The sequence below is a fragment of the Phycodurus eques genome, chromosome 13 (genome assembly GCF_024500275.1).
Source record: "Phycodurus eques isolate BA_2022a chromosome 13, UOR_Pequ_1.1, whole genome shotgun sequence".
Classification (NCBI taxonomy): Eukaryota; Metazoa; Chordata; class Actinopteri; order Syngnathiformes; family Syngnathidae; genus Phycodurus; species Phycodurus eques.
The window spans coordinates 23,456,845-23,469,561 of record NC_084537.1 but is presented as its reverse complement, the minus strand read 5'-3'; the positions used below and the strand labels follow the sequence as shown (position 1 = coordinate 23,469,561).

At 40.7% G+C, this 12,717-nt stretch overlaps 1 protein-coding gene across 1 annotated transcript in view; it reads right to left on the bottom strand.

Moving 5' to 3' along the window:
• Positions 1 to 7,117: 7,117 nt before the first annotated feature.
• cdh2 (cadherin 2, type 1, N-cadherin (neuronal)) overlaps positions 7,118 to 12,717 on the bottom strand; it is a 65,341-nt gene continuing 59,741 nt past the window's right edge. Inside the window, exon 16 of the mRNA XM_061694643.1 lies at positions 7,118 to 8,605. Coding sequence (XP_061550627.1) covers positions 8,399 to 8,605 — 207 coding nt within the window. The 3' untranslated portion in view covers positions 7,118 to 8,398. The remainder of the gene's footprint in view (positions 8,606 to 12,717) is intronic.

Below are 12,717 nucleotides of genomic sequence, written 5' to 3'. Positions count from 1 at the left end.
TCAGAGTCACTAATTCCTAATAAACTACACTTCTGACAAGTCTTGGTATCACTAAAAGAGGACAAGACATAAATAATAGGAGAACACTGAGAAGCCTTTGTAGCCGCTAACGTGCTAATGTGAAATGTAGAGTATGGAAACACCAGAAAAATAAGTGCTCAGGTGGCACAGTGCACTTTTAACAGACGTCTGGCTGGAACGGTACTGCAGCTGAGAGTAATTAATTACAAACAGCAAATTAGCTGGTAGATTTATAAGTGGCTAGAGAGAAAACAATATAACAGCTACACACAATCAATTGAGTCTACCATTCTAAAGCTTGATTCCCATCATACGGATCTACTTGCTGCTACCGGATGTCGTAAAGGGATGTCTGGTGTCCCTCAGGGCTCTTTCCTGGAGCCGTTGATTTTTCTTTTTTCGCCCACACCAAATTGCTTTACTTGTCACTATGTTATGTCACATCGCTACATGCAGAGCATTAGTGCTCGGATGTTGCATGCTACACGTTGTCAAGCTCAATCTTGGGAAGATGGCATTTCCCTTCCCTCTGGGGACAGATCGCCCTCTTGCTGACCTCGCTATTGCCACGGACGACACCTCAGTTCCAGCCTCTTGAGTCAGGCAACAACCAGCTGTCCTTGTCCACCCACGTTACTCCTGCACATCCTTCCTCTTATGACATCCACATACGGTTGCTTACACGGTTCTTCCGGCCTCCCCTCGAAGATGAAAGCAGACCTAGAATGCTTCAGAAATGGCGTAGGAACACTGTTAGACGCAGTCAATCTGTAATTTGGGGGGATGGGGGATCTGAGGACTGCAATGCTGGTTTATATAAGGGTATGCCAATATATAACCTCCATATACCATGCAAATATGCTCCCCAGGGAATGGGTATTATGCAGGGATGACACTAGAGCGCTATCATTGTGTTCTTTGATGCAATGCCATGACATCATTGCGGCATCATTGCTTGTTTTCTGGTAATGATGTCACCCTCTTCCCAGAAAAGGTCTCACATTTTGGCACCGATGAGTACTTGTCTTGGAACTGTCAGCTGAAAAGTGTCTCAAAAGAGCTGCATGTTGTTCTTTGTGTTTAAGCGTAGCTTATGATGACACGTCCTTTGTGGGGGCACATGAACAATTCATGCACGAGCAGCCGCCACCGTCGGATGAGAAATGCCTGACTTGCGCTGGCAGTGCAGCCCAAAGTGACATTGAATGTTCATAGACGAGCTGTAAATTTGCCACCCAGCCCCACGTGTATCATAAAAAAGGGAGCATCGTTGTCCCCCCGGAGTGCAAAAACCCACACCCTCTCCTTTTCCCTCCTGTTTTCTGCAGTCACAGTGTCACATCTGTGTGGACTCGGGGGCTGTTTATAAGAGACTGTTCTAACAGAAAACAGAATATTGTTTGAAAAGTTTTCCATCTAAAAAATAAATACTAACACGGGTCTAAAAAAAACAACAACAAAAAAGGCCCTGTTTTGATCTGGGTTCATTTTTTGGGCTTCCAATTTAAAGGATCCCAAGATGTGTACGTTGTTGAGGTGCCAGTTTTACAGTGTTTTGATGCCCAGCTGTCCTTGGATTTTTTTTTTGTCTTTTGAGTACACCACACAGCAGTAATTGGCTGTCAGGCCAATCAAGGATGACTTTGCTGGCCAGAACTACTGACCTAATTTAGAACTGCAATTCTATTCTAAATTTTTCTTCTATGAAATTGTCTTACTTTATTCCCAACAGTCTATTCGCTTTATTGCATAGCGTTTTATTTGGCTCTACTGATTGTAGCACATGTGATTGTGAGATTATTATTATTATTATTATTTTGTCTAATAAGATTTCAGCCTCTTTGTGTTGCCATGCCAATCTAATCTACCCAGGCTCTTCAGAATCGGTAACCGATGTAACTTGGACTGTTTCTTTAACCAATCACGTTGCAAATTCTTCGACACAGATGACGTCAGCGTTTTTCCGTCCTCTGATTGCTTGATCAGAGCAAAACTTGCAAATTACACCTGTTGCAATCTCCACACATTAATACATTTAATTATCAGCTTCTTTGAGTTTTGACGAATTTTTTTTCAGCAAATGTTTTTTTGTTTTTTTCATGCTGTGAGACAGAAATATTGATTCTAAAACGCTCCAGATGATGTATGTGGCACAGTTGTGTCCTTTTATATTGCATTTTTACATAGTAGAAATGCTTTCTTTAAATAGTGTTGGTATTAATAGCTGGATTCATTTGGGTAAGTCCAGACGAAGGCCCAAGTACCAAATGCACAGTTTGCCACTGCCAAACACTATAAGAGCAATAAGAACACACAAAAAATGAATACAATGTTAAAAATCTTTGTGTATGTGTAATAATAGGTGTAGCAGCAAAAATAGATGTTCAAGAGATGTAAGCAAACAATAGAGGAGAACACAGGAGGCTGTAGATCAAGATTTCACAAGCCAAAAAGAAAAAAACAACCCCCCAAAAATAAATTGATTAAACATTACACGTAAGAGGGAAATGAACACCATTGATCTGAGCAGACTGACCAGGTCTAGACACCGATAAATTAAAGACTGGCTGTGCCCAGCGTGCTGGCGCTCTGTCATCCAACCTGCTTGCTTATTCATTCAGTGGCAGCCTGTAGGGAGCCCACAAGAAAGACGCCCCCCATCCCAACACCAACATCGATAGCCCGGCCAGCATCCGTCTTCCTAAGGCCCACCAAAGGTCAGCGGCGGCATAACTTCAGACAGTTTTTCTTTTTTTCAGCGTCACATTCTAGTGTGTATTCTCATGTTTACCAACATGGTGTCCCCCAGTGGCTCTGTGACACTCGCTTACACACGCGCGCGGAGTGCTGAGCTAGGCTGACTTGTAACTGCAATGTGGCGAAAGCCATGTTCACAGTCGATAAACGGGACCCGCGGGTGCTTGTGGGAACACCAATCTGCAGGCGTCTTCACAGACGACGTCGCTCGGGAGTACGCTCTGGTTACAATGTGACATCCTTCTCTTTAGTTGGACTTTTTAGTTCGAGTAAAAGTGCGAGTTGGGCAGGGCATTTGACAATATTTCTTGGATTGACTGTAGGGAAAATTATTGTTTAATTAATTATGAATCTTACTATTCATGGGAAGTTTTGAAGCTGTGTTCCCATGCCAGTGTTGTACTGAGCAGAAAAAGTGCAGTTAGAGTTTAAATGGTTCACTTTTTACTGAAATGGAATGTCAGATGGTTAGCGTTATCGTTCCAATTTTTTGCCGCATTGAACGTCTCTGCGAGTTCTTTTTCGAATTCCTTGCAGTGCAAACGGTAGAGGAAGCAGGAGTTGCGAAGACTTATGGACGACACTTTGTTACAACTGCGGTTGTTGTGAAAGTGCTAAGAAATAAAGTCGTGTGGAGTAATATTTCATTTTTCCTAATATTTGTTTGTCGTTTAATTCTTTAATATTTTAGTATTCATTATTGTCAAATGTTTGGTTTTTTTGTATTACTATTTATTTCTTTTATTAATATTATTGCATCATTTTCTGCTATTTTTGTCAAGTATTTTTCTCCTTTTTATGTCGTATTTTGTATTTTTGTCAAACATTTTATTTTCTACTATTTTTGTAATTTTTGTTTAATCGTTTGTATGATCTAATTTTGCATTTTTCTCCTTTTCATTCTTTATAATACCGTATTGTATTTTTCTTCTATTTTTGCATTATTTTGATACGATTTCTGTCTTTGCATATTTTTTATTTATACTGTATTTTGGCTCTTGTTAGATTGTGCCCACGGCTTTGATAATACAGATAACCATGACCATTTCGCTCACTATAATTATATGACGACATCTTATTTTTTTCCCCATGCGTAGCTGACTTCACGTTCTTTTTCTTTGGATGACAAACTATTCGGGAGTGAATCAACAGCGCCTCTACTGGTTGTGGTCAAGTAGTGCACTTGAAGAGTCAACAATAATTCCCAATCAAGACAATTCTTTCTGATCAGTTGGTGCATTAATGGAATATTTTGCCTGAGACTGCTCAGCTTTTTCAGAGGATGAGAGCGCCAAACAACAAAGCCATATTTCTCCTCAACAAATGGGACATTCATAATTTATTTATCCCTATGGCCGAGTTTTTTTGTTGTTTTTTGTTTTGTCTAAATGTGCATTTTGTAAATCAAAGACGTGGGCATAAATTGGCAGATGAAACCGATGTGGTTCCCTTCCCACTTAATTAGCTTTGCACATTATTTATTATGCATCACTATTTTTATCCATTTGTCAGTGGAAAGACGGCGATGTGCAAATGAGCAATTATTTCTGCCGTGCGCGCGAAATAAGTCATTGCGATGACTGTGGCGGCGATGTCTCTCAATGTCAATGATAATCCTCCCTGTGCATTGTCCTTTTTAAAAAAAAAAAAAAATAAAATAAAAAAATCTGGAATGGAAGAATATATTTCGCAGCGGCGTCCGCCCGTTCAAAGTTGGAGCGAAGACGACGTCAGATCGAAATGTTACTTTACGACAAAGGTGCTGGCGAATCTTGTCATTGTAGTTTCTGCTCATATTTGTGTATTTTTTTTTTTTTTTCCCAAATTCTATGTTGTATTTTCTAATATAAATTGTTTTTAATTGTTTTGTCTAATATTTGCGTATTGTCTAATTTTTCCTTTTTTTTTTAGGGTTTCAAAGTAGGTTTTTAAAACAGGGTTAGGGTTTCAAAACAGACTTAAGTAAACTCAATGCAGACTGTGTGAAATGTTTGACGTCCAACATGGCGGCACTTGTGAGTCATATGCAGCAAAGTGTACCAAAGTAGTCTTGTTATCTGGCTTTGCTCTTTATTTGCATGAGCTACATTAGCTCGCGAGAATCTCCTGGAAATGTATTTGGTCACTTAATGGAATATAAAGAATCAGAATGATACACTTCTATTTACTCAAATTTGTTTTACCAAGAAGTCTGGAAAAAAGTGGAATTTTCAAATCTCAAATGTGTCAGAACTCCGATTAGTGTGACTTTCATCTAATATTTGTCTATTTCTTTTTTTTATCCTCCCCACGTATTGTCCTTTTAATCTCCAACAGAATCCAGCCAATCCTGCAGTGGCGTCCTCTCCACTTCTTCACTGTGAACAAGTGTGTATGATGGAGGATGTGGATGTTGTGTGCCTTTATGTTCTCTCGCTCCCTCCCTCCTCCTTCCTCTTCCTCATCCTCGGCGGGGATAATCTGTCCTGTGAAATTGAAGTGTGGTCCCGGGATGTAAGTTATTTTCCTCACCTGCGAGCGCTTGGTGTGGCTGACCTCCTTCGAGCGATCTCCACATCCACATGAGGCGAGAGAGAGAGAGCGAGAGACGCATTTGGCGCATTTGTATCTGGAAATATGTGCTGCTAAATGGTGGTGACACTGGCGCGTAATATGAAGACTCTGTCATTGCTGTGTCGTCGACCCATCATTAACTCGGACACCATAGCGTTAGCAGAGGTAGTAACTGTACTGTAACTTTCGGAGTTTTGTAACAACTTTGCCCGATGTTAAAATGACCAGACACCATTTGTTAGGTGGTGCATTTATAATTTAAAGCATTAATATGGCGTTGACAAGAAAAAAAACAACAATTCAACAAACGAGACGAGTCCAGTTGCCACGATTCAACCTTTGAGGATTACCATGACCTGGATGACTCAGAATCTTAACTGACATAAAGAAAAAACATATTTTTTTTTGAAATTGACATTGTTACAGTAATTTTAGAATGACTTGCTTTTATGCTAACGATGTAATCGTTTGACATTTAATTGGCAGCTTCAAATGCAATGTTGATGGTACACGGAACTTTTGGTGAAGAAAATAGTTATTGACATGGTAAACGGTAATTACTTACCTACTTTAGTGGTCTAGATTAAATAGATAAATAAATAACATGTTGTTTTAGCACTAGCATGGGTGCTACATTACTGTTCAGAATTGTGTTGGTGTATTTATACATTAAAGCATGATTATGTAATAGTTTAACCTAAAATGAAGAGCTTCATAATTATGTTGATGGTACACTAGCTTGTGATGATGAAAGTATACCTGTTATTGCTATGGCAAGCCCTGGTTTCCTACTTAAGCGGTTTATATTTCTGGACAAGCCAGGACACCTCTCGTATTGTGTTAGCGCTAGCACGGGCTCTAATGCGTGCAGTGCTTGTACAAACTTTATCGGGCATCGGCATGATCAATCGGTTGGAATTGTTGACACCCATGCCGTAAGTTCTTTCTTTTTTATTTTATCTTTAATATGAACATATAAAATAAACAGCAAGCAAGTCTTTTTAGTCATCACGTCTCAAGTCTATAGAGTCTTTCAAATCCAAGTCAAGTTCTGACTCTGTTTTTTGTCAAGTCGCAAGTGACTCGAGTCCACATTGTTGTCAAGGCTACTTGTCATTTTGTGAGGACGACACAGTCTGGCTTCTGCGTTTACTTGCCAGATTTCCGCACATTTGGAGACAGACGGACAGACAGGTGAAGGCCCAAACGTGTGAAGTTGATCATTCCACACGGGGCTTCGAACAAGTTCTCCGTGCAGCCATTCCCACACGGACACACACTTGTCATTCTGCTCCACGTCCCCGCTCGCCTCCCCGGGGGCCTCCAGGCACACGTGCCTTACAGGCGACTCCCTCCCCCCACCCCCCTCTATTTTTCTTCATTTTGAAGTCAAGTACAATGCGACCTACTGTTCTTTACGGGGAGATGTGTACAGTCACACAGCTTTCACCTTGACTCTACATCAGCCACCAGAGCGTGCTTGTTTTAATACTGCAGTCGGAAATGTAAAAAAAAAAAAAAAAAAAAAAAGGCCTTGAACATTTTTTTCTTGACAAAATCAAAACAACACGGTGAAGGAAGAACTACCGTAATAAAACCAGTAATGGCGATAAAGTATGGCTACTGGTAGTCATCTCCACCTGCAGAGGCAGATAAAGCACTCACACTCTGTAGCTAAGTACAAGTACACACACGTGTGTTTATATTAATATAAAAAAAAAAAAATAAAAAAAAAAAGCTTTGGCCTTCAGGTATTTGACTTAAATAAAAATGAATCAGCAGCCCATTTTGTTAGCTCCAAAACTGGACTTTTATTTGGATAGTTTGGGTAAGAGAGATAATTAGTTGAGCAGAACAAAATGCTTTTTCACACAGCTCAAGTCCAAAATGTTTTCCACTATTAAAGCTCAGCTTTAATAATCAGTGCCTCGCATGTCACACCCCCTCACCCACACTTTTTTTTTTTTTTTTTTGGTACAAATTCAACAGTTGTGCTGACGAGACGACAAGTTTTATAATTGTTTCTTTTCTTCTTTCAAATTATGTTATACAAAATCTCTCAACTTCTACGCAGACTGTCACCCAGATTTTATGTTTTTTTTCTCCATCTTGTAAATAAATTTGGGGAATAGCTTTTATTCCTCCCGTGTTTTGTCGTCATGAAAAGATAAAAACATGCAAAAACATTTTTGATGTCCAAATGAAACATTTACAGGTTTTGGAACTTTTTGCACTTGTTCATATACTACACCCAAAGAAAAGATAAAAAGAAAACAAAACATTATGTACACACATCTTTTTACAGTGAAGTCCAAAATATCCAATGTTGACTAAGGCAAATGAAGTGAACATTGATCAGACCAGTTTTTTTTTTTTTTTTTTTTTTGTTTTTTGTCAAATACTGTACTACATCACTCCAGGAAAAAAAAAGAAAAGAAAATAATCTGCTACAAAAGTGTGATTCATAACTCCCTTTAGGTGCGACCAGCTGCATAACTGTCATGTTTTAGTCAAGTCAAGCACACTAAACAGTGCTGGCTCTTCCTTATTTTTTCCATCCGGGCTGACAAATGATCCTTCATTAAATAAGCTTTCACAAACAAATGGAAAGAAAGAGAAAAGAAGAAACAGGGTGACCAAAGCGTACCAGAGTGTCACATACTTTGCTTTGAAATCACCCCCCCCCCCCCCCACCCCCCAAAAAACTAGTCAGTACCATTAAAGCCTTGAACAAAAAACTAATCATTTCCATCCAAAAGAAATGTACAAAAAGGCACATTATATCCCAGTGCTTCTGTACTGTGAAGTTCAAGTGTAACTGAGCGCATTCAATTCCCACAACGGTCTTGAATGGTGTGAGCGTCCACCGGTGCCGTCGACAAGCATTATGTACGCGGAGATTACAACAATAAGCCAAGTTGGTGGGTTGTTTTTGTTTTTTGTGTGTGTGAAAAAAAAATCTCTGCATCCTTTTTTCTCTCTGCTCTCACAGTTCCATGTCTAATGTCCATCCACAAGGAATCTCCTTCATTTCGTCGTTTTCTTCTTCTTCTTGTATCCTCGTGTCTTAGTCATCGCTTCCGCCGTACATGTCCGCCAGTTTTCTGAAGCGAGGCCCCCAGTCGTTGAGGTAATCGTAGTCCTGGTCGCCCCCGCTGCTGGACGAGTTGAGCGAGCTCAGGGAGCCGGCGGTGGAGCCGCTGCCCTCGTAGTCGAACACCAGCAGGGAGTCGTAGGGGGGTGCGGTGGGGTCGTTGTCTGCGGCCTTCAGGCCCTACAGGGAGGGAAACCAAAGCGCCGTTAAGACCTGTCCAGCAAAAATTGCGGGAATTTTCAAAGTTGGAAAAGTTCCAAGGGTATTAACAGGAATTTAAGGGAATAAAAGGAGGAATTGACTCCAACCCCAATTCCAATGAAGTTGGGACGTTGTGTTAAACATAAATAAAAACAGAATACAATGATTTGCAAATCATATTCGACCTATATTTAACTGAATACACTACAAAGACAAGATATTTAATGTTCAAACTGATAAACTTTTGTTTTTAGCAAATAATCATGAACATTAAGAATTTTTTGGCTGCAACACGTTCCAAAAAAGCTGGGGCAGAGTCATGTTTACCACTGTGTTACATCACCTTTTCTTTTAACAACATTCAATAAACGTTTGGGAACTGAGGACACTAATTGTTGAAGCTTTGTTGGTGGAATTGCTTGATGTACAGCTTCAGCTGTTCAACAGTCCGGGGTCTCCGTTGTCGTATTTTACGCTTCATAATGCGTCACACATTTTCAGTGGGAGACAGGTCTGGACTCTAGACAGGCCAGTCTAGTACCTGCACTCTTTTACTACGAAGCCACGTTATTGTAACACGTGCAGAATGTGGTTTGGCATTGTCTTGCTGAAATAAGCAGGGGCGTCCACGAAAAAGACCTTGCTTGGATGCCAGCGTATGTTTCTCCAAAACCTGTTATGTACCTTTCAGCATTAATGGTGCCTTCACAGATGTGTAAGTTACCCATGCCATTGGCACTAACACAGCCCCATACCATCACAGATGCTGGCTTTTGAACTTAGCCTCCATAACAGTCCGGATGGTTATTTTCCTCTTTGGCCCAGAGGACACAACTTCCATAATTTCCCAAAACAATTTGAAATGTGGACGCCACAGAACACTTTTCCACTTTGCATCAGTCCATCTTCGATGAGCTCGGGCCCAGAGAAGCCAGCGGCGTTTCTGGGTGTTGTTGATAAATGGCTTTTTTACTTTGCATAGTAGAGTTTTAAGTTGCACTTACGGATGTACCGCCGAACTGTGTTTTCTGAAGTGTTAATGAGCCCATGTGGTGATATCCTTTACTCATTGATGTCGGTGTTTGATGCAGTGCCACCTGAGGGATCGCGGGTCACGGGCATGGTGTGTTGGTTTTCAGCCTTGCCGCTTACATGCAGTGATTTCTCCAGATTCTCTGAACCTTTTAATGATATTATGGACCGTAGATGATGAAATCCCTAAATTCCTTGCAATTGTATGTTGAGGAACGTTGTCCTTAATTAAACTGGTCGACTGTTTTCTCACGCACTTGTTCACAAAGAGGTGAACCTCGCCCCAGCTTTGCTTGTGAGTGACTGAGCAATTCAGGGACACTCCTCCTGTTTGATGAGCATTCCTCAACTTTCTCAGTCTTTTTTGCTACCTGTCCTAGCTTTTTTGGAACATGTTGGAGCCATAAAATTCCAATTTAATTATTATTTGCTAAAAACAATAAAGTTTATCAGTTTAAACATTAAATGTCTTCTTTGTAGTGTATTCAATTAAATATAGGTTGAACATGATTTGCAAATCATTGTATTCTGTTTTCATTTATGTTTAACACAACGTCCCCCTGATTCTGATATCCATGTTAACTGAGAGGGCCTTCATAGAGAACTTAAATATAGTTTAGCAAAAATATATTTCGTCACATTTAATGCAAGTACTGTGGTACCATGACTTCTGAGTGCCCCAACTTGCAAGTTTTTCAAGTTACGATCCATCATTTCCTGGTCAATGTTCTTTTTTGGTCCACCCAGCATGTCTCAATCACAACTTGGTCATGGAACAAAGTAAAGCCACATGTCAAGGTAGCACTGTATGCTGTCAAAACCCAGCAAAACCTGTCACCATCAAGATTCCTGTGATAGACAGCTAGATACATTTAATAAAAAATATCTGCGATATGTGGAACATATGAATTAAGAGCTGCGATAAAGCGGAGTAACACTGTAAAGTGAAACTGGCATAGCCACGGTTCGGCATTCACAAATTCACCAAATGACACATTTTTTTCTTGGAACCAATCTCCTGTTAATCACGGAAATCCCCGCTTATTTGCGTTTTTGTTTTGTTTGTTTTTTCATGACAATTATAAGGGAACGTCATTTCGTTGCAGATTTTCGCTATTCGCGATCGGCCTCACTCATCGTTTGCCATTAGCAGGGGTCCGCTGTATTCATATGAATTAAGTCAGATTTATTGTGGTGATTCTACTTGTTTTTAGTTGCTGTTGTTGCCTTCAGTCCCTGTAGGAAGGTTAACGAAACCACGGTTAAGACCAGTTCCAATAAAGCCAGCAGGTCACTACATGCACAAAACACATCATTTCTAGTCAGACTCAAGCGGTCATAGCAGTTAATTTTGTGTTATGGTTGGGATTTAAAAAAAAAAAAAAAATTTTATCGCGCGCTTGGCTGGTTGTCTGGTGCCTTCAGTCCCTGTACAGAGGTAATAATCAGATGTTCAGATTGATAATGAAAACGCAGCTATTATAGAACCAAGAATCATCTGTTCTCCTTTTGCCTGTTAGGTTCTTGTCACAGTCCAGTAGTCATACGAGGTAATTCTGCGTTATAGTGGTGATTCTGCATTATTGGGTCTACCGACGTCAGTCCCTGCACAGAGGTAATAAACCACTGCTAGGGGGGTCAACATAAAGACTCATTTATCCAAGAGACAAGATTTAGCAGTTTATCTTCCACCTGTGAGGAAGCAGATCATGTTCCAGTCACACTCAGGTATTCATATAAATTAAGTAAAATTTATGGTTGGCATTCTAGATTATTGGGTGTTTGGGGTTGTTGTCTGCTGCCTTTGAGTCCTTGCGTAGAAGTAATAAAGCTATCATACAACCAAGAATCAGTGGTTCTTCCTCTATTTGTTAGGTTCTAGTCGCGCTTGAGTATTCATACTAGTTTAGTCTACATTATTGTTGTGATTCTGTATTACTGGGCACTTGGGGTTATTGTCTGCTGCCGTCATTCCCTGTACAAAATAAGCAACTGTTAAGGGGTCAAGATTCAGGCTCGTTGAGCCTAGAATCAACAATTAGAGGTTCTTCCTCTGCTTACTGTGTTGGGGGGCATAAGGTTTTAGTTCAGCTGAAGTAGTCATAGGACTTAATTTTGTTACGGTTGTGATTTTGGAGTATTGTGTGGTCGGTTTTGTCTGCTGCCTTCAGTCACTGCACAGAAAAACCACAGTTAGAAGGGTTGAGATGAGAATCCAAGAAGCAAGACATAGTTGGGGTTCAAGTCACGCTTAAGTAGTCGTAAGAGTTTATTCAGATTTATAATTGGGATTTTGGATGACTGTGTGTTGGTTCCTTTCAACTTGTTAAGAGGGAGATCAGGTTAGGGTGAAGTTCTGGTCACGCTCAAGTAAATTCTTAGGCCTTGCGAGACCAGGAATGTCCTCATCCCAAAGTGAGCGCAGAGCCTGGCTGCACCCTCTTGCTCTTACGGAGATTTGAGAGCGCGTGGCAGCAATACCTTGTCATCTTTAATCTAGATAGCAATCTGGGGCTCATGAATAAATACTTGCAGAGAGCACTGAGCACATCTGTGGCTTAGGCAAAAGGGAGAATGTGTTTGTCACGCACGTGTGCCTTTATCTTGCGGTCCGCTTTGAACGATGGTCCTCGACATTCCCAGAAATCTTCATCGCGCCTTGAGAGCTCCTGCCGATTGATTTTCAAGACTCTCCTCCCCGAGGGTACTCCAAAGACTTGATGGATCGGTAATGTAGGCTCCGACATGCGCTTTGGCCACTGACCACTTCGGATATGAGCCCAGTCGTTGCCACCTCCCAAATGATGAATGGATTAAAGAGTTGCAGCAAATGGCTCCAGACAAGGCAGCCCTCACGTGACTGGGAAAGCATTCTCACTGCTTTTTCCAAAAAGAGACAGATTGATTGAAAGTGTCTACACAATAAGCAATTACTTCCCACTTGTTAGCCATTGTCAAGTGTTTGCTGCGGGCCTGATCATCTGGAGGGGAATATTACACATGGATCGTTCATTACAATTACAAGCATAATTGCTCTGCTGGTTATATCCCACCAGCCC